The sequence below is a fragment of the Lissotriton vulgaris genome, chromosome 12 (assembly GCF_964263255.1).
Source record: "Lissotriton vulgaris chromosome 12, aLisVul1.2, whole genome shotgun sequence".
Lineage (NCBI taxonomy): Eukaryota > Metazoa > Chordata > Amphibia > Caudata > Salamandridae > Lissotriton > Lissotriton vulgaris.
In genome coordinates, this window is record NC_141700.1 from 691,510,144 (window position 1) to 691,536,177 (window position 26,034).

A 26,034-nucleotide genomic window follows, 5' to 3' on the forward strand; every position below is an offset into this window, starting at 1 on the left:
CAGATGTGATATAACACTGGTGTTGTATAATATTATTAAGTCCATACCAAATGCGTAGTCACTTGAAAACATCTAAGTTGTAAAATTCAATTAAAAAAATTGGGCTTTGATAAAATGTATTGTGATAGCTGCGCAGAACAAGCACTGGCAAAGCTAGGAGGTATGCGTTTAATGCTTGCGTTAACACTGTAGGGTGAGAGATATGGAAGTGAACCAGCACCTATCCTCTTCCTATTTCCTTAATGTTTTCATAGTATGCCACAGAAATGTATGTACACTAGTGATGTAATAAATGAATTTGCGAATTGGTCTACTGCACGGAGCATGTTACCCAGCACACTTGGCGTCTTCTCTGCAAGGAATTTTACTCAGCTGATCAGATATCCACGCAAGATGCTGCTTCACCTTGCTGTTGATTTACCTAGATGGATCCATTTTTCACACTACAGACACAAGTTTGCACGTTTCCTCCTTTAGGCCATGTTCAAAGTAACTGAATCTGAAATTCAGTGAGAGGTGACCTACGCAAACAAAAGGGACAGGGCACCGCGTATGACTCCATGTCAAATGTATAATTCCCTTTGGGTACATAGATAAACAAACACTCCACATCCACTCACATACATCAAACCAGAAGCAACGGGAGCAGAAATTAACAGGATATCAAAACACTTATAGGTGTTATTTAATTAAAACATTTTTATCACATAACTATCAAGTAAAAATTTGCTAAAAACATGAATCATACAAAATTAATAATATAAAAAACGAAAAGACTTAAGAGACAATCACATTTGTCATCAATGGATTAATTTGTAAAGATACATAAACCCAACATAATGCAAAAAGAACAATTCTTGGTCATAATGTAGTTCGGTACAATACAAATTTAACAACAAAACAAGGCGTTGACACGTTTCGATGGGTTAGGAACAATGGAAACACCTTCCTCAGGACAAACACTTCCATCCTCCTCTATATCCGTGAAACCTAGTTAAAAGAAAAATCATCTGTAATCCACTTTGTTCATAAAAGCGTCATAACCTATATTATTCAAGACTATGCATTATATTGCCTCAATTTAACACAGTAATTTCGATAAGAGTTCCTGCACCCATGCAACAAGGTGCTGACCCCAAACAAAAGGGTTGACAATTCCACATTCATACTATCACCATATCCACTGAAATAACATCCGTTCATCTCACCCGTCCTTATTGCAACAATTGATATTCTTATTTCCCACATCATGTTTATTCCCTCACCAGTCAGAGAACTCGACGAGGCGCCGTTTATCGTCTGGCGCAAACTAGCCGCAAAGTCAACTGCGACCTGCATGTAAGGTACAGAAATAATTAACCAGAGTAGACATGGACACAGTTAACTAGCTCACTCCTCCACATTTGCTTGTTTAATAGGAATTATAGGGGAATTATACATTTGACATTGTGTCATACACGTTCAAAGCAACCCAGTTTCCATGCCTATCTCCCCCAACTTCCATTGCCAATCTCCCTGCCCCCCCCAATGATTCCATCACCTTTAAATCACTCAAAGGTTTGCTTCAAAGAACTAAAACACATTGGGTCCGATTCCGATGTAATTCGGTAGGCCTCCTAATCGGATTTGGCTTTCCCAGATCCCATTCGTAGCCCTTGTTTATGACCGAATCATACACCAGTCTGAACGCCCAAGTACGATGCGAAGATCGGCTCATTCGTAGCTGAATCGTGCCGCGCAATGGAGCCGGATTCCGAGCGAGTATGATGCAAGATTCGGACTGCTGCATCGTCTCTGTTTCAGCAAGATGAAATGGCTATCGGAAGCATAGTCAGGAGGGCCATAGCAGGCCCACCGTCACCCGTGGCACTCCGAATCTGTCTCCGGGGTGTGCCCATGGGTTCCCCCGATCCAAACATGCACTGTGTGGCAGGCACCATGGGTTTGCCCGCCACAGGGTGTATGCTTTTCCCCACCCGCCCCTTTTCTGCTTTGGGAGCCTGTGTACGCGTCTGTACACAGACTCCCATAGAGTTCAATGGTAGTCAGAGCGAATTGAGTCCGTAAGCATACTGCAACATCGTACTCACTTGTGCGGACTCACGGAGCACGTCTCGCTTAGAAAGCACTCCGGATCAGAGTCACACGGAGGGCTTTCTTAGCGAGATCGGAATGGGGCCCATTGTCTCCTTCCCATCAACAGGTGTAACGTTTGCTGGGTTTCCCCCACATCACCAGCCAAGAAACACTGCAGCTCAAATCTGTTTTAATGCCTAAAAACTAATCCAACTATTCCACAGAGGAGCAAGGTCATATGTCCACTTCAAAGCCTGCCTCCAAACCAAATATTATATCCTTTTAGCACCGTTCTAGAAAAATACAGAGTTGTTAGAAAGCTGTTAGAGCTTTCTCATTCCATATTCGTGGAAGCCACCATTCAGTCCTCCCAATCCCTTAATCTTTGTTTTCTAACAAAGTGTGAGATACATTCAAAGGCTTTCTGTGCTCTACATCGCTTCATTCCTTCCTCAGAATTCACTACAGCAATGGCATTTACCATCCCCAGATTGTTAGTTACATTTACATCTCCGAAAATATTCTTAAATGTCAGTGTTCCCCAGCTATGCTTTATGTCTATGTTTGAGAAGCTGAAATCAGATTGGCAGGGCGTGAAGGGGGTGATTTAAATGAGTGAGCTTAAACCCCAAAGATGAACATTAACCCCTTCGCTGCTCATGACGAGCTCAGCTCGTCATGAGGCACGGTTGAGCTGTGCTTATGACGAGCTGAGCTCGTCATGAACAATGGAGTTCACCAAGAGTCAGCACAGGAGGGGAAACCCCTAGCAGCCAAGGTGTTAAAGAACTGTCTTGAGGTCCCTCCTGTCTTCCACATGAGGGTGGCATGTGTTAGTGGGTCAGAGCAGAAACTTCTATATACAGTGCCCCATATTTATTGTATGCTTTTGGTTCTGTATAAAAGTAATAAAAACAAATAAACCTCACTCATTCGGTCTCATTACTGCAACAACACAGAGAGTAAGGTAGCTAAATTACTAAAAGATAAGAATTTTTCTTATGCTAGGGTTTATTTTACTAAAGCGGATAAGCAGACCCGCCAAAAAAAGGTATTCTCAGGGTGACTGGATATCTAATTCTGAATCTGATAGATTGAGTAGTGGTGGTTCTAACACTAACGCTATTTCCAAAAACACTCAACGGCAAGGGAGGAGATATAACACCCGGTATTTTCATCCGACTCCTTCACTGATGTACTTCTAGCAAAATCCATACAGCTCTTCGGGCCCGATTTGTCCCCAACCACCTTTTTTCCAAGACAACAGACTTTTTTTAGGAAAGGGCGTCCCAGGGGGAAGAAAATTAGACAAAAAGGGACGGTGGAAGAAATCGCAAGGAGTAGAAACCTGCAGCAAGTCTAAGGATCAGCGGGATGTAAGTCTTGTAATCAATCATACCTTTACTTTCTCTACTGAAGCACAGGCTGTTCTGAATAAAGGCATAGGTTTCATCTTGACAGAACAAAACGACAAATTTAAAATGTAACTTGAAATTGCCGAATTTTTCTAGAAGATTTATGTAAAAACTTATTTCAGGGACTCTCCTGCCCCTCTGACCATTAACACCCATACTAACCTCAGAAGGTAGTCCTTTTTCAATCCTCCTACCACAACGATGCCACCTCAGGCCTTTGCCTTTGAACCAGGGGTTTGTGACGGAGATAGAAGCTTTAGATCCCAAATCAATACTGTATCGGAACCTTACTTTAAAGGAAAGAACAGCACTGGAGGCACTCGAAAAAGAACTGATATAGTCCAAAAGCTTCAGATAAAGATGGGGCTATAGTTAAACAGACTACATAGAACAATCTGTTGGCTTGTACCAACCTTTTGCATGACCAGGGAAATCCTAAGGCTCTTACGGTTGATCCAACTAAGAAATTGGATGCAGAGATTTAAAAAAATAGTTACTCAAACAGGATGGATTACAAAGAAGGAGGCAGATTTCATTACAGTTGAGAATCCACCTACACCATATTTATACACGATGTCCAAAGTCCACAAACCCTGTAACCCAGTTCCTGGACTTGTAATTGTTTCAAGGATTGGCTCACCCCTGGAGCCTTTGTCAACATTTGTTGATTGGTTTCTACATCCTTGGGTAATGGAAATGCCATCTTATACGAAGAACCTAAGCATTTGCTCAATACTCTCAAAGGAATGTATTTTGACCCTGAAGCAGAATGCATGTTAGACAGAGATGTAGAAACACTGTGCACAAGTATTCCCAAGCATGAAAGTCTGAAAACTATAGAAGAGCTCCTAGTTCGGAGACCTTCTGGATTTCATATGACTTTTGCCTCTGTTGCATTAAAAAATAAACTACTTTGAGTTTGAGTGAACAATCTATGAACAACACCACAGCACTTCGATAAGCAGTACGTTTGTTCCGAGTTTGGCATGTTTGTATGTGCATCAGTTTGAGCAAAAATGCATATGGACCATTAACCCCTACAATAATCACGTGCACCAATGACGGAGGGACATAGATGATGTGTTTGTCATATGGCACGCCTCGAAAGAACAAGCAGAAGAGTTTGTAATTTGGATTAAGAATCAGAACAACTATTTGAGGTTTACTGTGGCAATGAGTAATCAGGAATTGCCCTTTTTGGACCTGAGGAGGGGGGTACTTTGACCACAGGGTATATACAAAATCCACATACAAAAATAGATTACTTTACTTTAGTAGTACCCACCCTCCTACATTAAGAGAAAATGTACTTCTAGGCCAAATCCGATGGTTAAGACGGAATTGCTGCAATGTGGCAGACTACAAAGTGAAGCTATTGTGCTGAGTGGGAAATTGACTGAGAGGGGTATCCTGGACAACTAGTAAGAGGAGCAGAAATCAGAGCAAGGTCTAGTGAAAGAGACCGCATACTAGAGAGGAAATGCATCAACTAATTTCTGTAAACGCTTAAACCAATCCTTCCAATGATGTAAAGAGAATTAGAACCAAGAATCGGCATATATCGAACAGCAATGGTTTCAATTTTAAGAATACAATGTTTTTGTTCACACTTAATATCAGCCTTAGAGACGGTCACCATTCAAGGCCTAGACAAAAGGATAGACAAGCACAATACACTGTTGAGCTTACTACAAGTAAAGGGCCATTTCCCATGTGGCTAATGTTCGGTGTGCACACTTACTACACACATTACAAGTATAGATCTAGAACTAGAATGCCAGCATGAACAAAAGAAATCCTATGAATTTTCACTCCACAAACTTAATTTATATGATTAAGTGTCCCTGTAAACTGAATATGTGGGGATGACGACTACAAGGGTCAGGCAGAGAATCCTTGAACATCCTAGCACTGTTAGGTGTAAACGTATGGCAAATAAATTGTCCTCTCGTTTCATAGAGGCTAGGCATGATGCAATTGACTCAAAATGAACAGTGATTGAAATATTAGTACTAAATAGGAACATGACAAAAATCCTACTAGAATGGGTACAGAGATGGGTCTACAGATGGGGGATCCACCATAACTGTCTTACTGACATGATCTCTTGGACTCTATTGCATCAGCACAGTGAGTAATGGATGACCCTTAGGCTCAGTCTAAGGGTTTTATACCGGAAGACTCCATGCTTATATGTAGGATAAAGGAAACCATGTTGGGGTACACACTGATTACTCGCTATATTAACAATGATGACATAGTGCATTTAATGACATGGTACTTCAAATAGTAAGTAGTTAGCGGTTGTAGGAATGCCAAAATAAATATGGTTGCAATGAGGAGCCTGAGCCTTTGACACCAACAGCACACACTACGAGGACTAAGCAATGCAGGAATCCACTCTCAAAGGAGAACTACTGGTGACTATGAGCACATATAAGCAAGGGACTACAATTCCTGGCATGCCTTGCGGTGATCTCTGGGAGAACCGCATCTGTTCCGGGAGTCGGTGCAGGAGTCGTTAGGCCCTTGAAGTGACGCGCGTTGTAGGTCGAACTCTGTGTTTAAAGTCTAGAGCGCAGGGGGGGCAGTGTGAAGTGGAGCGATGAGACATGCAGTGGCCTCAGGTCTCGATGCAGGCAATGGCTCAGTGGAGGACATCCAGCGGCGTTGGTGAGACCAGGGCTGCGGTGGAAAGCGGGTGGTGCTTGTTGCGGTGCTGACCGGTCACTGTGCAAGCAGCCGCGCCGTTGTTGCTGAAGGACTGTCGTCGGTAAACCCAAGGCTGCAGTGCGAGACTGGGCAATGCACTGTGTCGGGTCCACAGGTCATGGGGCAGACAGTGGCGTTAGTTGACTATCTGGAGTTCATGGCACTGGCCTCTGTGGGCAAAGGCCGCAGTGTGGGTCGATGCAGTGCATCAGTCCCCCAAACCACATCGGCATCGATGTCCGCTTGGAGCGACGTCGTCTGTGAGGCTAGGGCTGTGATGCGAAGCGGGTCTGTGATCCTTGTTCTCCATGAGTAGTGTCCACAGGTCACGGTGCAGGCATCGGCATAGGTGACTGTTTTGAGGTGTCGTCGGTTATACCAAGGCGGCAGTGTGAAGCGAAGCTGTGCGAAATGCGATGTCAACAGGTCACGTGCAAGCAGCAGCGCAGTGGTGGCATCGCTGAGACCAGGGCTGCGGTGCGAATTGTGGCGGTTCCCTCTGTGACGCCTTCAGATCACGGAGCCTGCAGTGGCGTCGTTTATGTTGTCTGGTTACCTTTTTCAAATGTGCTACCTGAAACTTCCAATTCCAGAAGCCGGTACCCGGAAGAAGTTGACATTTTTAATTTCCCTAAGACTTCCAACAGGAGGCAAGCTCTGCATCAAACTCTTGGAGATACTTAGAATGCAGAAAGAACAGTCCAGTCCTTCCCCTGCCCAAAACAGAAGCAGCAACTGCAGGCCAACCCAGCAAAGCAAGCAGCAAAGTGGTGGTCTCTTCTCACAGCTCTTCTGGCAGGTTCCTTAGTCCAGCAGTAATCAAAGTTCTGGGGACAAGACCCAAATATTTATACCACATTTCCCTTTGAAGTTGGCACAAACAAAGTTCCACTGGCATACATAATCCAGTTCTGCCAGGCTCACTCCAGGTGGTGAAGACAGCATTGTTGAAGACAGACACAGCCCATTCAGGTGCAAGCAACAACTCTTCCCCCTACTCTAAATGCTGCCAGGCCTATTCAGCCTGGCTATGAGTCACCCAGCGAAGGCAAGACACACCCTAACCCCCACTCCCTTTGTGTCTGTCTAGTGTGAATGCACAATCCTTCCCCTGTCAGTCTGAAACCCAGACAGCGAATACACAACGGGCAGTGACACATAGATGGTTAGACAAGAAAATACCCACTTTCTAAAAGTTGGATTTTCAAACGCACAAAATCAAAATCATCTTTACGAAAAGATGTATTTTGAAAATCCTGAGTTCAGTCAGCCATAACTCTATTTCTCCATCTTGTCCCAATGGAAAGTTTTGCTTGTGAGTCTTGCAACAGTGAAAAACGAAATGCCTAGTATTTCATGTGAGAAAAAGGAAGGTTGGTGCCTGGCAAGTGGGCTTTGCCAGGTCGACAGGGCAGTAGAAACTGCACGCAAACACTGCAGTGGCAGGTCTGAGAACCCTTTGGAAGGCTGCTTGTGTGGCTGGCACAATCCGTGCTTCAGGTCCTCTAGCAGCATTTGACTTACAGGCCCAGGGCACACGCAGCGCATTGTACTAGGGTCTTGGCAGTAAATCAGATAAGCCAATTATGGAAACATCAATCCATAAACACAATTTATATGGAGAGCAAATGCACTTTAGCAATGAATAGCAGTGGTAAATTGCCCAGAGTCCTAAAGCCAACAAAAACCAGAGGCTAAAAACTAAAAGTCTGGTGGTGAACCCGCTGAAAAAAACAAGTCTAACAGTGTGACTACAGGGACGTGGCTTTAGGCCTGTCCTTCCTTAGGGGTGACATTACATACATTTGGGGGGGGGGGGGGAGCATAGCTATCTGGGAGATTCACTGCATGTTTCACAAGCATTTGAAGTGTCATAATTTACCATATAGGCTCATGTTTGATATTGGTCATGAGCATTACAACTTGCATGTTTAGAATCAACAAGTCCATCCATCAATATTTACATCTATGAAGAACAGTTGTGGTACCTGTCACGAGCATGACCATTTTGCATGTTTAGAATCAATGTGTCTGTCCAACACTATGTATTTCAAGATCGTGTGATGTTTGTTCCATGTAATCATTTTTTAACATGTACAAATTATTTGTTGATCTCTCTTCCTTTGCTCAATAGCAGGCATGAATATATGCTCCCATGGCAGGCAAGTAGTTGTGTTTTAATGCTGTTTGTCTAATTATGTCTTAAAGAGCCCTGTAAGGTAGGACTATTGATTCAAGACTGTGACAAATAGAGGGTGGGGTATTAGCAATAGTCCTGATGAAAGCCCAGGACCCTGAGAAGGCTGCGAAAGTGGGCTGTAATGTGCCAAGAATAGTGAAGAAGAGGTTATACGACAAAGCACCCACAAAGTTTTTTAACCATACTAGAGGCACCTTATGCTAAAGGGATATTTAGGTGCACCCTAGGTATTTTGAAATTCTAACATCTAGACGCCCATTGGAGAACATATCTTTTAAAGTGCTCTCTGGAATGTGGTTGAGTCCATCCCAGTTTGTAGGAACCGGATGAGACCTGATGATGAAGCTCGAAACCAATAGGGTGTGCGATGGTCACCAACAAAAACCAACTAGGGGGTTTGGAATTGAAATCAATATGGAATAATCTATTCATGCATAAATACCAGAGGTACAGGGTATTTTCTGTTGTGTTGGTATATAAATCTAGGGAGGCGGTATCCTGTAAACCCTTTTTAGTCTACAGAGAAAAACCTTTCTCCCTATGGGGAGTCTGTGTGTAACAGTCCCATGGGCAGTGTGCAAACAGATTTTCCAAATGAGTCACTCCAGATCCAGAGGTTTCATATCAAGGGGCATACATAAGTCATTGGCATTCTAATCAACTAAAAAACAGCTCATGCTCCAGAAGGTTTCAGTTTCTGTACCTTCAAATGCCAATTTACCATGGAACCTTGAAGTTGCACTTGAAAAAAAATAGGTCTTCCATTTGAACAAGTCATTAAATTACCTGACTTAGAAATTGGTGTGTATAGTAATTGTCCATTTTTAAATAGAAACTGGTCAAATTCGGACTTGTTTAGGAGCACTTTATAATGTTCCATAAGACTTTGCTGCTTTTGGGGCAGTCCATACTTTGCTCCATTATTATTGATCCATATTTATATATATATGTAGACGAATAGCATAATCGGACTGCTTTGATTTTTTTATTCTGTAAGGACTACAACTTCACATGGTTATTGTTTGTAACCCTGGTACTGCTACTAAAAGCAACAAAAATAGATTTCTCAGATTCTAATTGTTTTGAATACTGGTCTCTTTTGGCTCGCTGCCTTCTCTGTGGTCCTCTAATTGTAAAGGCTGCACTGCAACATTCTCAGACAATATGTATTTTGCTTTAGTGTAGAAATCGGCTATGCCAAGATTTGTTTGTCTTCAGATATTGTTACCTGGATTAAGACTTTGTAGGTGATATTTTGTTAGTCATTCTAGAGTCTTACTCGTAGTCCTTAATATTTTTCTCATAAAATAATTGAAGGGTGTGAAGGTTAATTACAAGATACAGTCAACTTCTTTCAAGGGCCTGGCACATGTGATGTTCTCTTCTCCCCTCATATAAAGGTATCCTAATGTTGGCTCTTTTTAATAAGAATTTTCAGATCAATCTGAGAAGGGTGGATATATAACTTAGAAGTCTTGGATTTCAAATTGACCTACACAGATTCTCCCTTTTTGAAAATTCAGTAAGATCATGCTTACTCAGCATAGGAAGGTCTGCTGTGTGACTGTCGATTATCTATACATTGTTGGGCTGTATCGAAGGACCAATGTTGGGTACTGTTATTGTACGTATTCATTTAGTGATAGCTGAGCTAAGGCTACTGAAGCTAAAGTTCCAAATGTATTCCTCAACGTGAGAGTGATAGACCGTGAGAGAACGAGACCGACCGCACAGCCATTATCAAGACATGATAAAATGAGGTGTTGCCTATGGGGCCCACTCGGGGCCTCACCCACAGGTAGTCAAGCTAGTGATCCATGGCGTCTTCTAGTCCAAGATTCCCTGGACAGAAGGGAGCCTTGATGGTTTCTGGTTACCCTGCTTGCGATACAACCCTTTTGGTTTGAAGACACAAGTGTTCTGTTATGATGAAAGTTGTGCAACCTCCCATTTCCTAGTGTATAGGCTCTGTGAAATTAGTTTGGTTGTTTACTCTTATCTTCCTCTCAAATAAAGAATATTGCTTCAATTGTGTTATCCAAAGACTGACGTCACCTTTTTGTTATTTGAATACATTAAGTGGCAGTGCTGAGAAAGTTCATGTCTCTGTCTTCAGCTGGATTGTTAATGGTTTGCTTCTCGCTCTTCTTAATTTTTGCAATGGCGTTTCAACTTCACAGTGGCTTAATTGACAGAACTATAATACAAAATGTAGAGCGGACGAGCAGTGGTGATTCTAGAATGCATGACGTTGTTATCAGTGATTAGTTTCTGTCAACAGAATTGAAATGTGCATGTAATACCTTTTAGTACTGAGTCGGGGGCTCCCAGGACATATTGTTTGAGGTAACGGAAAATAACTTTTAATGTTTATTTTGTCCTTGGGACAAGTAGGCCAAAACCTTTGGCTGATAGTGTACCATACTGCATTATGGATCAGGGGAGGACATTGTCTGCAGTTAAGGTAATGTTTGTGTTCTTATGTAAATGCTGTTCGAACTCATATTTATAGTTCATTAATACATTAATACAAAGCGCTCTAAGAAAATCTCGTCAGCTCAGACTACATTACTGACAGTGGTTTCAGTGTAAACCTGTTTACACTCACTCTCAACGTTTAACATTATGAGGCTAAATGTTCCCAGAAAGTTCTCTAATTAGATGTAAATACCTACAGAAAAATAAAGTGTAAAAAAATTTAACTACGAAGAAATTACATTTTGCTATACTACTGTGAAATTGTAGGTAACATTTCTTTAAAGCATCGGTTAGTAAAAAGTGTTGATGCATTATAGTATTTCCCAAAAATATTCATAACGGAAAATCAGTGCAACCAGTTTCAACAAGATAATGGGTAATATTAAAATAAACAAGCAGTGGCACAGTTAGTCTGTCTGATATTGGTGGTCCGCTTTTGGTTTGATCAATACGTGACTTGTTTTGATATGGTTTGTGTAAAGTTTTGTAGGAGCTGGCAGGCCCTTACCGTTATAGCGAACACTGACAAAAAAACAATCTTTTTTTGGTCTCAAAAGCACACATTGCCACAGTAATCTCTGGTAGTGAACACAACTAGTTTGTGTGCCAATATGCTCCTTGTGAAAGAGTGGAAGCCAGTTGATAGCTAGAGAAATGGAATTTTAATAAAAACAAAAGGTCTGTCTTGACTCCAGACCTAATTAGGGGCCCAATTCTTTTAGAGAATAACAAAATCGCACCCATAGTTTATGTCCTTGTATTAGGGCAGATTTATGGCTTTCATGAATTTACAGTAGTAGTCAGGAAACGTACTCCTAGAAAATATTTGTGAACTGTTTTGTAGCATGAGTAAATATGTCGGTGTATATCTTCTTGTTGGAAAATTATTGAGCGTTTACAAGTTCACTTTCCCTCCAGCCACTTTTATCCCAACCCAATATGGGCAAAGAATAGAGAAGAGCTGGTCAAAACCACTAAAACATGCAATTTAGTTGGTTTGCACTGACTCAAAAGGCATTCCAACCCTGAAACTAATGCTTCCTCCAGCCCCAGTATGCAGAACTGCGAAAAGATGGCAAAATAAGGAGTTAAAACCCTACTATAGTATGAGCCCTGGCATAATCAGGCTAATATCAGAGCTTTTATATAATGAGATTGCTGCCATAATGTGTCTCTGCACTACCTGACACCAAAGAGACAAGTGGATATTTACAGGACAAGTATATTTATGAAGCTACCTGTCCCATGGATACGTAGATATTTTATTAAATCTTGCACCCCTGTAGCTACCTGGAAGGATATTCCAGGCCATGTTATCAATAGGTGAGAGAGGAGGTGGTGCCCAGGCAGTGTGGACCAGTGATGTCGGGATGCAAAGGGTGGGTGGGTCAAGTGCTGGTAATGGGGCTCTTTCACTTCTGTGCACACTGTTATGCTACAGCTCCTGAGGGGAATAGAGAAGTTCCTGGCCTTTCATGGGTTGTGGAGGAAACTATATTTTACTGAGGTGGAGCACTTGAGCACTGTCTTGATGCTTGGGCCCAGGTTCCTGAATGGAGCAGTAGTATCTTTTTACAGTGAGAGGTTCTGTGGCCTAGTGATTATCTGTTCCTCAATACTTTTGTACTACATGCACACTTGAAACTTCAGGTGCTTTATTAGTCTGCAAATTTATTTACAATTCTTATACAATCATGACTGCATCGTTGATCTCTAGTGCCCATCGTATGCGGATTTAATTTGTTCTATTCAGACTCCAGTTTTCATTTGTAACATTTTCTCTTGCTGAAGTTCCTACATTCTTGTCTTCTTGTTTTGCTGATAGGAGCGCCATTGTTGAAGAAAGAAGCTTTGTTCCATGTGAAGACCTGTTATATGGTCGAATGTCCTTTAAAGGATTCAACCCAGAAGTTGAGGTACAATGTTATTACACCTGGGATAAGTTGCATGCCTCTTCTATCTGCTTGGTAGCGATTGATATTTATAGTGGTAGAGCAGTATCTTTAGGGATATATGAGGCAGTGGTGGTCAGTTTAATATGCTAAAACACAAATACCTAAAATGTACAGTTTGGTTAGTTTTCAATTGGATTGCACCTAGTATCAAAGCCAATTAGTCTTGTACTGTTTGTTTAGGGACAGCACTAGGATTAAAGCTGGGATTAGCATTCTGCTTATATTCACTACTACTTCAGTTAGTCTCAGAGTGAGGGCATGGAGCTAAAGTTATATTTACAGTCCTAGCGCAAGACTTGGACAAGTTATTAGGGTTAACACTAAGTTTACACTAAACATGTAATCCTGTTTTAAACTGTTTGTTTCAGTATTTTGTTTTTAGTATAAGTGTTACATTTTATGCATGTAGACACACCACCATTTTATTAATCCACCTCTCACTGTCCTTATGACCTTAACCTACCATATTTCCATAATAATCATCCTTTAAACATCCTTTGAGCATTTTCCTTTGTCTGATGGCACCCCATCCCAAAATCCTAGTTTAGAAAAACTAGTTTGGTACATGTGTAATGTTAAGTTGGCTTCGGTGATACTGCAGGTAGAGCCCTCTTTTCCTGTTCTCGCCCTGTTGGTGTGTAAACAGTGACAGTTCAGTGTCTGATTAAAATAAATAGAGGCAGATTTCTGCTAAAGACTACTTCCATTGTGGAATGGTAATCCAAGATCAATGTTTAATATATAATGAATGCTGCAGTGCCCTTGCTGATGGTTTTTGTACAGTCTGTACTTGTAGTCGGATACAAATCTCTCCTGTGCAAACCATTTTACTCTAAACCTTTATATCTGGAGCAAGATTTGGCACTCCTTTTAAAAGCTTTTCCCCAAGGGATCACATATTGCTTTCATTAGCCTAATTGAATATATTCTATCAACTCCAGAGGCTCCAGGAGTTACCTCTGTTGGAAAGACTATTACCTATGTATTCCTTTTCAATTCTAAACACAGTGGAAGCTCGGGTTTCCAACACCTCACAAAGCATCCCGGTGAGCCCCTGTGCAGTCTTCACTTTAACTTTAAATAGTCATTGGAGCATTTTCATGAGAATCCTCCTGCCATGACTTTAGCATACAATGTTAAGAGTAGCAATAGGAATTAGAAAGCTCGTTTTCTAAGTAATTTCACAGTTTGACTAGCTTCTCTAAAGATAAATGCAAACGCTATAAAGGCTTTTTTGGGGATAGCTCTGCCTTTTTATCATTTTCGAATTACTATTGATTAATATGTTTAGCAACTTCTATGTTTCACATAAGCAGTATGATCTCCATGCTCGTTTCCTGTAGTTATAGCAACTTTTCAATGTTTTCTTCAATGGGAAATGCCTGATTAGTTGAAGTCTGCTCTACGAGCCCAGTTTACAAACTCTATTCTGAAATCATTGAAAACTGTTACATTTATCTGCCCGGTTCAGTTCCTAATGCCGTCAGGAATGATATTTTCAGAAGTTAATGATCCAAATGAACTCTGCAGTCGCTGTTGACGAAGAAGATGATGATGATGGTGGGAAAATGGAAGCGGACGTATCTGATGAGGAGATGGCCCGAAGGTAACTTTTATGTTTTTTGGTATATTCATTAGTCTGTTTAAATGAAGACCTTTTGACAAATAGTCTTGCCGGGTGCTGCATATCTTGATTCAAATGTATGAAAACTCACAGTTAATTCTAGGGATATTTGCAAAACTGTATACTGCAGTGTATATGTACTTTCATCTCGAACTGTGTCTTGTTTTTGCTGGATGATTCTATATCCCATTTACCTGATACTGTGAGTGCTAATGTCTTTTTGCTTACTGTTTGAGCAGTTGAGATTCCAATTTGTGATCATCCTGTTTAAGGCCTCTGTAGTGAACCGACCTCTGGCTTGCTCTGATGGTCATGCAGCAGGCTCTCCCTGTTAAATATGAATTCCACAGGGCTGGGCCGCATTTGCTTCTGTCACATATAATTTTTTGGACCATAGCTGCAAATGCTAGCTGTATTTCTCTTTTACTCTGTGGTGCTTCTGTTTACTAGCTAACTACTTAACCAGGTAGCCAGACTAGCACCTTCATCAAGTGTTTCTAAGATGTCCCATGTTATATTATGTATGATTGTCTCCTGTTGGGTTTTTTAATTGTTAATATACTCATGCTCACCCTCAAGTTATGCTAAATGTTAATATGATGTTTTGTGGGAATTTATCATTCATAGGGTTCCTCAATGAAAACTTCAATTAGTCACTGATTTAGAAGTATGATTTTAAAGTACACAATTTATTCACTTAATGGTGGCATAATCTTCACTATCAGCACTAATACTTGGAGTGTGTATTAGAACTAAACACAAAAGGAAAAGAAAGTAATCACCAAATTTTAAGCACAAAAAAAATGTGCCAACTATAATACAAACAATATTGCTTCAGTCTTCGGTTGTTTTGAAGAACAATGGTTGCAGTTCATATTTTCTGTGCAGTCCACATAGGAGGTAGTCCTTCAAATGGTGTCACATGAAGAACAATCCTGTCATGGATCTATTGGGTGTGTGTCCATAACGTTATTTAGTATATTCAAGATTGGATGAGTCCTCCAAAGGTAAGTGTTGCGTTTAGCCTCTTGTTAGTGTGTACCTTCTCATGACTTTGGAAGAAAGAAGTACCTATTGATCGGATTATATGTACAAATCAAAAACCATTGTTGGCTTTACATGAACTTGTACCTTGTGGGTAAAGCCAAGTAAGGGTACCTTTAAATAGAGTCCATGCAGAACCACATTTTAAAGTTGAATATGTGGCTCTGCATGGACTACACTTAAAGGTACCCTTACCTGTTTTTCCTTCGGAGGACAGGATTGGATTAAGAGGCCAGCTAGCCCCTGGGCGGGGACTGAGTTGAAGTTAGGTCTGAAGCAAGGACAGGGGTTTATCTCTGAGGGCCATTGGACTCTCCTGGCGGGGACCTTGGTGCTTCCTTGCATTAAGCTCTTTTAATAATCTTTGTCCTGAATTTGACTGATGCCTAGAGCAGGTCATTGTATCCGGGTCAGCAAAGCAGTGGTGGTTTGGAGTCTGCATTGTTTCAAGAAACCGAGCAGCATATATTTGTATGTACATAATTGTGTGTGTGTATATATGCACTGAGGCACCAGTTCAAGAAAAGGCGCTTTATTCAATATTTACTGGCAACCTGCTCTCTTACTCCAACGCATTTCGGCTGCTACAATCAGTTAATACTCCTCCTTCATCCCTTTCCTGCCGCAGTTTCCAAATGGCTCGGGTAAGTCCCATTGCAGCAAGCAGGTCATGCTTCCCAATTCAAACAACACAACAACTCTCCTTTGAGAGAGCCTCCAACCCTTTCAGGGCAGCTTCACTGAAATACAGGAACAGAGCTTCCCGAAAAAGCATCCGCAACAACAAAATGCACTGAATTACTTTAGGAGGAGTAATAAAGATCTCTTTTAACATCCAGGATATGTGCGCAGAAAGAACACATTGTATAAAATGACAATTTGCACTGCAGTTCAGACTTATTGTTTGTATTACTTGAAAGTCCATTATGTGACTTATATGATCAAAGAGACTACTTAGGCGCTATTACTTTAAAAGCACGAGATCACCCTTCATGTCGGAACTGCTCACCTGTGAAAAAGGCTGATTGTAGCAGCCGAAACGTGTCGGAGTAAGTGAGCAGGTTGCCAGTTAATATTGAAGAAAGCACCCTTTTTGGCTCTAGTGCTTCAGAGCATTTTGTTGTGGCGGATGCTTTTTCAGGACACTCCGTTCCCCTATTGCACTGAAGCTGCCCTGCAAGTGTTGGAGGCTCCCTCCACGGAGAGTTGTTGTGATATATTGATACATATTCACTGAAAAAAACTAAAGGTTACAGGATCGTTATAGTTAGGCTCAGGTTTCACTTGTTCAAAACCAGTGAAATTCACCAGTTATAGTTAGCTGAGCTAACTATAACTCGCACCCCGCAATGCAGTGCTGGGCCTCTGACCAGCTCTCCGGAATCCCGCTATGTAGTGTAGGACTTGCAGAAAGTACCAGGAGTGCTTCTTGGCCCACAAGGTCCCTCAGCATCCAAAAAGACTTAATTCCTGAACCAGCAGTGCACAGGAGACAAGTTTGCACAGTGGTAGAGTAAGGGGGCGTGGAATCCGAAGACCTCTTAGCAATCCCAATGTGTGGGACTTGCTGGAGATAACAGGAAGGGTTGTTCGCCACCAAGGACCCTCAGCACCCAAGGGGACTATATCCCCCAAATAGTAGTGCACCAAGAGGCATGTTTGCAGAGTGGTAGAGAAAGGGGGCGGGCCATGAAGACCTTTCAGCAATCCCGCAGTGTGGGACTTACTGAAGGTAACAGGTAGGATAGTTGGCTCACAGGGATGTCCTGGGGGAGGGGGGCCCAACAACTACTCCTGTTAAGGCCAGGAAGTCTTACACAGGTCGATTTGCTTAGAGATCTTCAGAGGCCACGCTCCCTTTTTTCCACCCCTCTCCAAATGCGCCTCCTGGTCTCAGTCCCTGTCTCCTACGAAGGATTCGATTCCACAGCTCATATCTATTCAACAGAAATTCCTGGGTCCTTCTGCAACGCTGCAATAAGTAGAGACTTTCAATAAAGTGAAGTGTGCATTGTTGACACCCTTTCAGCTCCCTTTGACGTGCCCTCAGGCCCCACGGATCCAAGGAGGCCTACAGGCAGGCTAGCATTGGCAGAGGAGTCCTCTTTTCGCCATCTGTGCCACTCGGTTCTGCTGTGGAGTCCTTCTCGGCTCCAGGACCAACACCTAACCTGACTTTGAATCCTGCGTCACAATCCATGCCTTTGCCCACCACATCAACACCAGCACTTAATCCGCCTGTGCCAGAGAAAGAACTAATTTTCTTATCAAACTCAGACGTGAACCAAACACAAACCTTGATCCAAATTGCGTCCTTCACAACCTTTGGTAGCCGTTCCAACCTCATTCTGGCTCTGACAGATCACTAGGACTCTTCACATTCCTTTTGTCAACACAGTGATCCTGGAGATGACTGGGATGATGCTTCCCAGTATTATGATGAGGTCTATCTTTTTATAGACACTCATCGCACCACTGTGCTACACCCACCCACCCTCACCTCCGTGGACACTGAGTTGAACTATCCCTTTGGCCTTTCACAGAGGAAAAAGCGTGTAGTAATGAGATGGGCTGCTGAAGTTTTAGCCCTGCAACTCCTGTCTGTAAAGGTTAAGTGTTGTCTTAACTGAGGTCCTACAACCTGAGCAGACTTTCTCTGAAGCCCTGACAAACCTACTAATAGGCACTTGTCCAGACCATAAATAGACCACTCCCCAGAATATGTAAACCTGCTTCTTGCTTAATTCAGCACCTTTCACCTGAAATCTTCGTGTTCCAGGACTGTCTGAGTAGGCTAAACCCGATCTCATTCCCTACTACACCACCTAATAGGGAATCAAATGCATGGAGGCATTTTGGAAGGGGATGTTTTCCTCAGCCAACCTCACTTTTCGCTCATTAAATGCCAGTTGCCTCTTGGTATAATATTTGCATGCTTTATGGGGTATGGTCAATAAATCTTTCCGTCGGTCCCTCCAACTACTGCCACCAAACCATTTAGCTTGCATTCTGCAGCACATAGCCAAGCTATTTACGGCAGAATAAGGTATTACTTCTGCTCTTGGCAGGACTTTCCATTGACTAAATAGTCCAGCAATGATATGCCCTACCATTCCTGTCATAGTCCTTCATCAGAGTGGCCATTGGAGGACCATTTGTTCTTTTTTCAGCACAAGGTCAAGGCTCTTTTAGACAAAGGAGCCATAGAGAGGGTCTCAGTATCAGAAATAGGGACTGGATGTTACTTCCGCTATTTTCTGGTGCCGAAGAAAGACGAAGGTCTTTGTTCTATTTTGGATCTTTTGCCTCTCAATTTCTTACACAAAAAGGACAAATTCAAAATGCTCACATTATTATCTGCCTTGGGTCCAGGAGACTGGATAGTTTGGCTGGACCTGCAAAATGCATGTTTTCACATTCCCACCCTTCAGTCCCACAGGCATTACCTGTGATTCAGGATGATCTAAAAATATTTTCAGTTCTCTATGCTGTATTTTGGACTCACCAAATCCCCTCAGGTGTGTACGAAAGTGATGGTTGCACCACACCTTTGTAGATATGGATACCCGTCTTCCCCCTACCTCGGAGACTGGGTGCTAAAGGCACACTTGCCACAGTCAGTCCTAGACCACCTCCAGAAGACAGCAGACCTCTTAGCGTCTTTAGGGTTCCTGATCAGTTTTCAAAGTCACTCCTTTGCAGAAACTCCTGTTCATTGTAGGCATTGTAGATAAGGTGCGTTTTAGTCCTTCTCTCCAGTTCAACAAGTCCAGGACATTGGAGCTATAATCTTGATGTTTCAGCCTCAGTCTTGGTTCTCATCCAGAATTGGTTTGAGACGATGTGGCCTCTTCATCCTACCTGTCAACTATGCTGGGTGGTACATTGGTACATGCAGGATCTGTAGTGGTATCTAAAGTCTCATTGGCTCTGCACCAAGATATCTTGTCAGATTCCATCCAGGTTTCAGTGGAGCCTGAGAAAGACCTGCAGTGGTGGCTGCTTGACCCCAATTGGGCCCATGGCAGAACCTCACCCTACCCCACTCAGAGCTGATGGTGGTGTCTTACGTGTCACTGTTGCGTTAAAGACGTCATGTGGGAGATTTGAAAAATCTGAGATCTCCGCTTTCCGGCCTAGACTCTTGTCCACATCAGCCTGTTGGATTGCAGGCCACTCGTTTTGTGTTGAAGGTGCCTATTGTTCATCAAGGAGAGGCCTGTCCAAGTTCTCATGGACAACATCACAACCATGTGGTATTGCCACAAACAGGGCTGAGACGGGTTCTTTGCCATGGGGCTCTTTGCCTCTGGCATTGGATGAATCGACTGGGCATCTCTCTTTTTGTAACCCACCTAGCAGAATCTTTAAATGCTAGGATGGACAAACTCAGTGATGCCACCTGTAACAGGAATCGCAGCTGGAAGGGGAGGTGGTTCAGAGATTCATCCCGTTATTGCAAGAACCCTTGCTCACTCTATTTCCCGCTGCAAGACTAAACAATGTCAGCCCTTTTGCATGCTGGAGTTCCCAAGAATAGGCATTCCTCCAAGAGTGCAGTACAAGTCTTTGGTATGCTTTTCTGCCGCTACCCCTCCTGGCCCGAGTTCTAAAGATCCAGAACAAACTGGCCCAAGTCATCCTAGTAGCTTCAGATTGGGCCAGGAGAGTTTTTGCACCTGGGCCTGCACAACCTACACTCAGTAATATCGAGCAACAACAGTTGGTGGATTTTGATCTCCCTCCAGAAGTAGTTAATGTTATCCCAGTGGTCATGTGCCATGTGTCCTACAAAAACTGTTTACGCCGAACACTGGGATAAGTTTGTACCCTGGTGTAATTCCCGCCATAAAGACGCATTACAGGCAAAGCTGTTGGATGCTTTTTCTTTGTGTGCTTTCTTAATCCCAGCATGGACTTGCCATGGGCAATGTGAAAGGTTATTTGTCCGCCCTTTCTGCCTTTTTGTGTTTACCTGAACTGCACCTATCAAAATCACCTGTTTTGATGCGTTTTCTTGAAGGTCTGACCCATATGTTTCCACTGAAACCTTTTGTGATGCCACTGTGGAGCCTTAATTTTGTTCTCGCTGTCCTTAAGAGTAACCAATTTGACCCAATGCACCACTATCCTGTTCATCTGCTGACTCTCATGACAGTCATTTTTATCAGCTCTTCATGTGAGTGAGCTGCAAGCTGACAGTTCATCAAATATACACCACGTTTTTCCACCGGACAAACTGGTGTTATGGACAAGGGCGGTATTACTGCTGAATACTGTGGCACCTTTTCATGTCAGACTATCTGTCATACTTCTGGCATTCTTTGCTCCTCCTTACTCCTCAAAAAAAAAAGGAGAAGAGAGGCCATTGCTTGGATGCCAAGAATGCTTTTAGCTTATACCTCTATCGTACCAAGGCCAATCAGGTGGACGATCATAGGGTTCGCTCCAGCAAAGAAGGGTTAGGCAGTGCAGAAAAAGGACCCCATCAAGGAGGATAGTCCTCTGTATAAAAATCCACTATACATTGGCTGAGCAGCAGCCCCATGAGGCTCTCTTGGCTCAGATAGCCAGAACCAATGCTGCTACTACTGCTTCGGCACATGATGTGTTGCATAGTCTGGTCCTCTGTCAGGTCGACATAGGTCAGACATATAGTCTGACATAGGCTTCAGTCCATACATTCACAAAGAACTACTGACTTGATAGCTATTTCCAGCGGGAAGGGCTGTGTTCCTGTTCGGTCCTGAAAGATTTTCTAGGTTGTCATTCCACAGGCCCACCACCTTGGATAGAGATTCTGCGTTTAGAAGTATTCATCAGAAGAACAAGTTAGTTCGTTTTGGTAATTACTTTGTGTTGGATTCTCTGGAGATTCCTCATCTCCCTCAGACTGCCCCATTTTATGAAATGGACTACTTCTCCATCTATAAAAAGGTTCCATTTTAGAGATCTAGACACGATCACATCTGATCACTTTTTAAGCTCTGCATCAGACAGTGAGGACAGAGTTGAGAAAGAAACTGACATCAGCACTCAGGAGTGGTGCATAAGTGTGGCTCTGGCATCACTTCTGGGACAGGGTGAAGTTGACGCAGAGCTGCGTGACGCCACCTACTGGTGTGCAAGAGCAGTGCTGAGAAACACTTTCAGATCCTGTCTGGTGCGTTGAGTAATCACAAGGTGCAGAATCAGTGGTTAGAGACTATCACGAGAAAGGACGTTACTGAAGGTAACTAGTTTTTATTATCTAACTTATATGATATTGCAATACACCTAGATAAGTTATTCTTGTAAGAAGAGAAAGCATATAGCATCAACTGATAGTAATGTTTGTTTTGCATTCAACAACGTGAAGGCAATTTTATCAAGACCATCCTCTTTGCCATAGTAAAATATTTGTGTGAAGCATACCATGTTTTACTCACCTGAACCCAAATATTTATGCACACACTTCCGTAATTGAAGACCTCTTTCTTTCATTCTGTGCATTCCTATGTTTCTTTTATTCTCCCTTGGAATTCAATGCCTGGCTTATTCTGTGTCCATTCCTTTGTGCTTGCATACGTACTTGTATTCAACAAGAAACAGCCATGCATTAGAGTATTATACACGGCATTTGTATTATTTAAATGTCTTCGCAGCAGGCACTCTAAGATACAGTAGATTAAATCTAAGTTGGAAAATGTGTGGGACGCTTCTAAATTCCAAGTGTTGTCTTGAAATAGTTGCTGCTCTGGGATACTGGTATGAACCTAAATGTTTTTAGGAAAATGAATGACTAATTATTACCACTAAATTGCAATATATTTGAGCTTTTTCTTTTGTTTTAGGCTATAGACAAAAGACACATTACATTAGGGCTAACTACATTTAGGTGAAATTTTTATTGAGTTCTAATTATAGCCATCAATAGGTGATCACTTAACTGTTGCTCAGTATCTGCAGCTAAACTGCATTCTGTGGGCAGTGTGCTTAATAACATGATCCATTTGCGATAAACACATTTGTTTGGTTCAACTTTGCGTGATCTCTTTGAATGATGTGGAAATTACACCGAATTCGTAACTACAAACTGCAATGTGGTTGTGGTGTTACGTAATATTAATGACCCTGTCGTTTTCTAGCTGTCTCCTGCAGTCACACTTTGTAGAGCCTCGCAGGCAGTCATACCTTTGTGAGCTCTCTGAAATCTAGTTCACCAAAGCTTTGGCCTTTTCTAAGTGTTTTTTTTTCTTTTTCATTTGCAGGTATGAATCCTTAGTAGGCACCATCAAGAACAAGTTTACGAAAAAACGAGCAAAACCTGTCGTAAATGAAGAAGATGAGAACCGGAATATCAAAGGCAGCAAAGCAAAGAGAATGTTCTTGAAACCCCAGGATTAGACTGGAGCATCCGCTGTTCTTGTGAGGGTTGGGAGCTGGCAAATGTTACTGACGACGTCCTTCGAGCTGGGTCTTGGGTCTGTCTACAAATAATGAGAATTTTCAGAGGCACCCAGTTCATGTGCTGTTCTGGGCATAAGTCTTACAAAGTGAGACACAAGGGCGTCTGAGGAGTACTCCAAAAAGGAAATGGAAAGACTGTAACTCCACTGGATGTTATACATCCCCCTTTTTTTTTTTTAAAGACATTTTATTCGGGTTGGGGTTTTTAGCATTTTCACTGTAAAGTGTTTTATTATTTTAAGATGAAACGTTATCAGTGACCTGTTCTGCAGTGCGGAGATTGTCATAAGTTCAGGCAATTAAACAAATAACATCCACTCTATAAAACTGTTTTGCCTTCACAATGTTTTCTTCTTGCCTTGCCTTGCCTAATCTATGCAATAAAATATACTGGGGTTCATTTAATATGTAAAATGAAGAAATGCATTCCGGGGTCCCACATTTGCAGCTGGCTCTAGGCTTGGGCAGCATCAGCACCAGAGTACCACCTCTAAAAAGACTCCAGTGTTATGTGGCCCAGGGAGCAGCAGTGGTACAGCACTCCGAGGCCTAAGTGAGGGACCCCTAACCCCCCGCCCCACTTCCCCAGGCCTCCCATCCTTGTGGTGAAAGTCCTGTCCTTCAGAAGTCTTACCTGCTGCACCTGCATGAGAATAGCGATTAGGTGGAGTGATTAATGTGCCTTTTGGTGTGATGTGAGCCCTGCCCCGGCTTGATTGAAAAGCATTGTGTCCTGCAGTGCTCACAAAAAAGAAAGAATCCTGCCCCATCATCAATGGTCGTTGCTGCCGGAGGGTGGAAGAAAAGGGGGGAGGGGCGGTTGAGCAGTGTATAAAAAGGCAGACTCCGTGAGAGTCTGGAAGAGAGATGAGGCAAAAGGGATGGCATGTAGAGATGGGTGAGCCAACAAATCAACAAGATGACCCCATAAATGTCATCAAAATTCAGAAAAGCATATTTCTTTAACACACAGAAGCGATTTACCTTCGTACACAAGCTTATATCACTTCATTTATATATGTTTAATGAATGAATGAGAGTTTTTAAACCCGAACTAAGAATCTTTTCCTGCCCCCACCCTGATGATGATTGCATTAGTGAACTAAGAACAGGCCACTGGAATTATGCGTTAGTAAAGAACTAAATTATGATACAGGTTTTACTAACTCATGCAGCAAGAAAAAGGCAAATGATGTGATAGTATTGCCTGTTTATTTTGACCTGTTATCATGTTATTACTATCTTTACAAAGGTTTCATCTCGGTACAAGTCTGACAACTAAATACAGCAGTAAGCAAAATAAAGATGAACGGTCAACCCTTGTATAGGGCTTTCCACTGAGCATGAACACGTGTTGCTGCGTATTTAGTAACTTTTTATCTATTTGAACTAGAAACTAGTTTTTCATAAACTGTTAACAGCTGCAGATTATGTAGCAGATGGCTTATGTAGCAAATGAGGGGAATCCATAATTATATGGTCAAGCAGGTAAACCGGGGTTGACCCTAAAATTTTCAGTTTCTCACTGCACAGTTCAGCCACTACATTGATATCTCTTTATGACATTAAAGCTCAATACTTTGTCTTTAAAACTTGGAGGATGAGACTAGAGCGTGGACGAAGAGCAGGGTCCGCATATGGATATGGATATAAGAACACTTCACAACAGACTATGTAATTCTTTTCCAATGCACAGACTTGCCCGGATTCACAGGTTGCTTAGCTGAGGCTGGGATTCAAGCTTGGCTCCCCATTATGCATGGTGGAAAGCTTTAGCCAATAGGCCACTTTGCCTCCTGTGAAAGTTCAGCTCATTTTGTGCTTGAGTTTCCAGGAGGACCTCGAGCTGAGCAGAGCCAGGCCTCTGGCTCGAGCTTTCATTGGCTTGTCCACCTAAAGAGAGTAATGTTAAGAGGCGCACAATCTATGCAAAGCGGTGACAACCGTTTATAGAGTAGGAGGTGGAAGGGAACAGCTGAAATATGGTAAGATGCTTAGGGGAGGGAAGAAGGGTGGAAACCAGCGAATGGAGGGGAGATGCGAATGTAAACTAGGCAGATGCAGAAATAAGAGGCTGGGGAAAAGGGAGCGGTTGATGTATAGGGGGCAGAATCAATGAGAAAAGGTGAAGCACAAAAAGGTTAGAGGTTGGGTGGAAAGATGAAAGGAAAGGAGTAGACCATTGAGGGGAGGTATGGATGCAAGAGTGAAAGCATTTGAGCACGGTCAGAAGCATGAGAGAGATGGGAGTTGAAGACTAGATCATGCAGGGGTGATGTGGATAAGAAGGGGCTGCCAGCAAGAGTGGGTAATGGGTTGGGCAAGTGATGAGGTAAAAAGTAGAGCATGAAGTTGGATATAACAGCAAAAAAGCAAAAGGCTGTAGAAGAGTTAAAAACTTTGTTGAACCACTGTGTGCTGCTAATTCACCATCTCTTTATTTCCACTGTTGTAAAAAATGTAAACCGTTGGTCCTAGTTATGAGATGCATGTCTCATCCTTCAAAAGGGTTCTCTGATCTTGTGCCACTCTGTGTCTCTGCTGAATTTCAGCCTGCTCTCCGTGTACTTAATTACTGCTCTTAACTTTTCTGTCAAATCTGATTCCGAGAATGACTCTTCCCTGCAGATGCCTTGACCGAAGATCTAGAGATCATAGCTCTTGCCTTGATCTCTCTTTGCCGGATCTTGCTTCTTTTTTCATTCCTTCCTACGAATGTAAAACAACACATTTTGTGGTTGTTTCTCTGCTCAACAAACCTTCAGCTATCTCAAAACTTCACGGCATCTCTTTGCTACCCTTTTTTTAATGCCCCAAAGTATTTTTTATGTAAAAGGGAAAAAGTAGAAGTATATTGCGAGACCTTTTCTTTGAGTCAGGGGTAATAGGTGATTAATTGATAGCATCTGTGGAGGATACAGCAGTTTATAGTATCTGTTTCAGGACAGACTATTGTGTTTGGCTATGAGTTTTTCCTTTGTGAAACTTGTTTCTCCAAATGTGGCAATACCGAGCAGTCCAAGCTTACTCCAGAAAAAGTGATAGTTATTGGAACTTTTTACAAGGTGTTATAAGAAATCT

The 26,034-nt window shown here is 42.3% G+C and overlaps 1 protein-coding gene across 1 annotated transcript in view; it reads left to right on the forward strand.

Annotated features, from left to right (window-relative positions):
• MPHOSPH6 (M-phase phosphoprotein 6) overlaps positions 1–23,294 on the forward strand; it is a 49,029-nt gene extending 25,735 nt beyond the window's left edge. The window contains exons 3-5 of the mRNA XM_086945883.1: positions 12,707–12,797; positions 14,339–14,442; positions 22,755–23,294. Coding sequence (XP_086802009.1) covers positions 12,707–12,797; positions 14,339–14,442; positions 22,755–22,890 — 331 coding nt within the window. The 3' untranslated portion in view covers positions 22,891–23,294. The remainder of the gene's footprint in view (positions 1–12,706; positions 12,798–14,338; positions 14,443–22,754) is intronic.
• Positions 23,295–26,034: the final 2,740 nt, after the last annotated feature.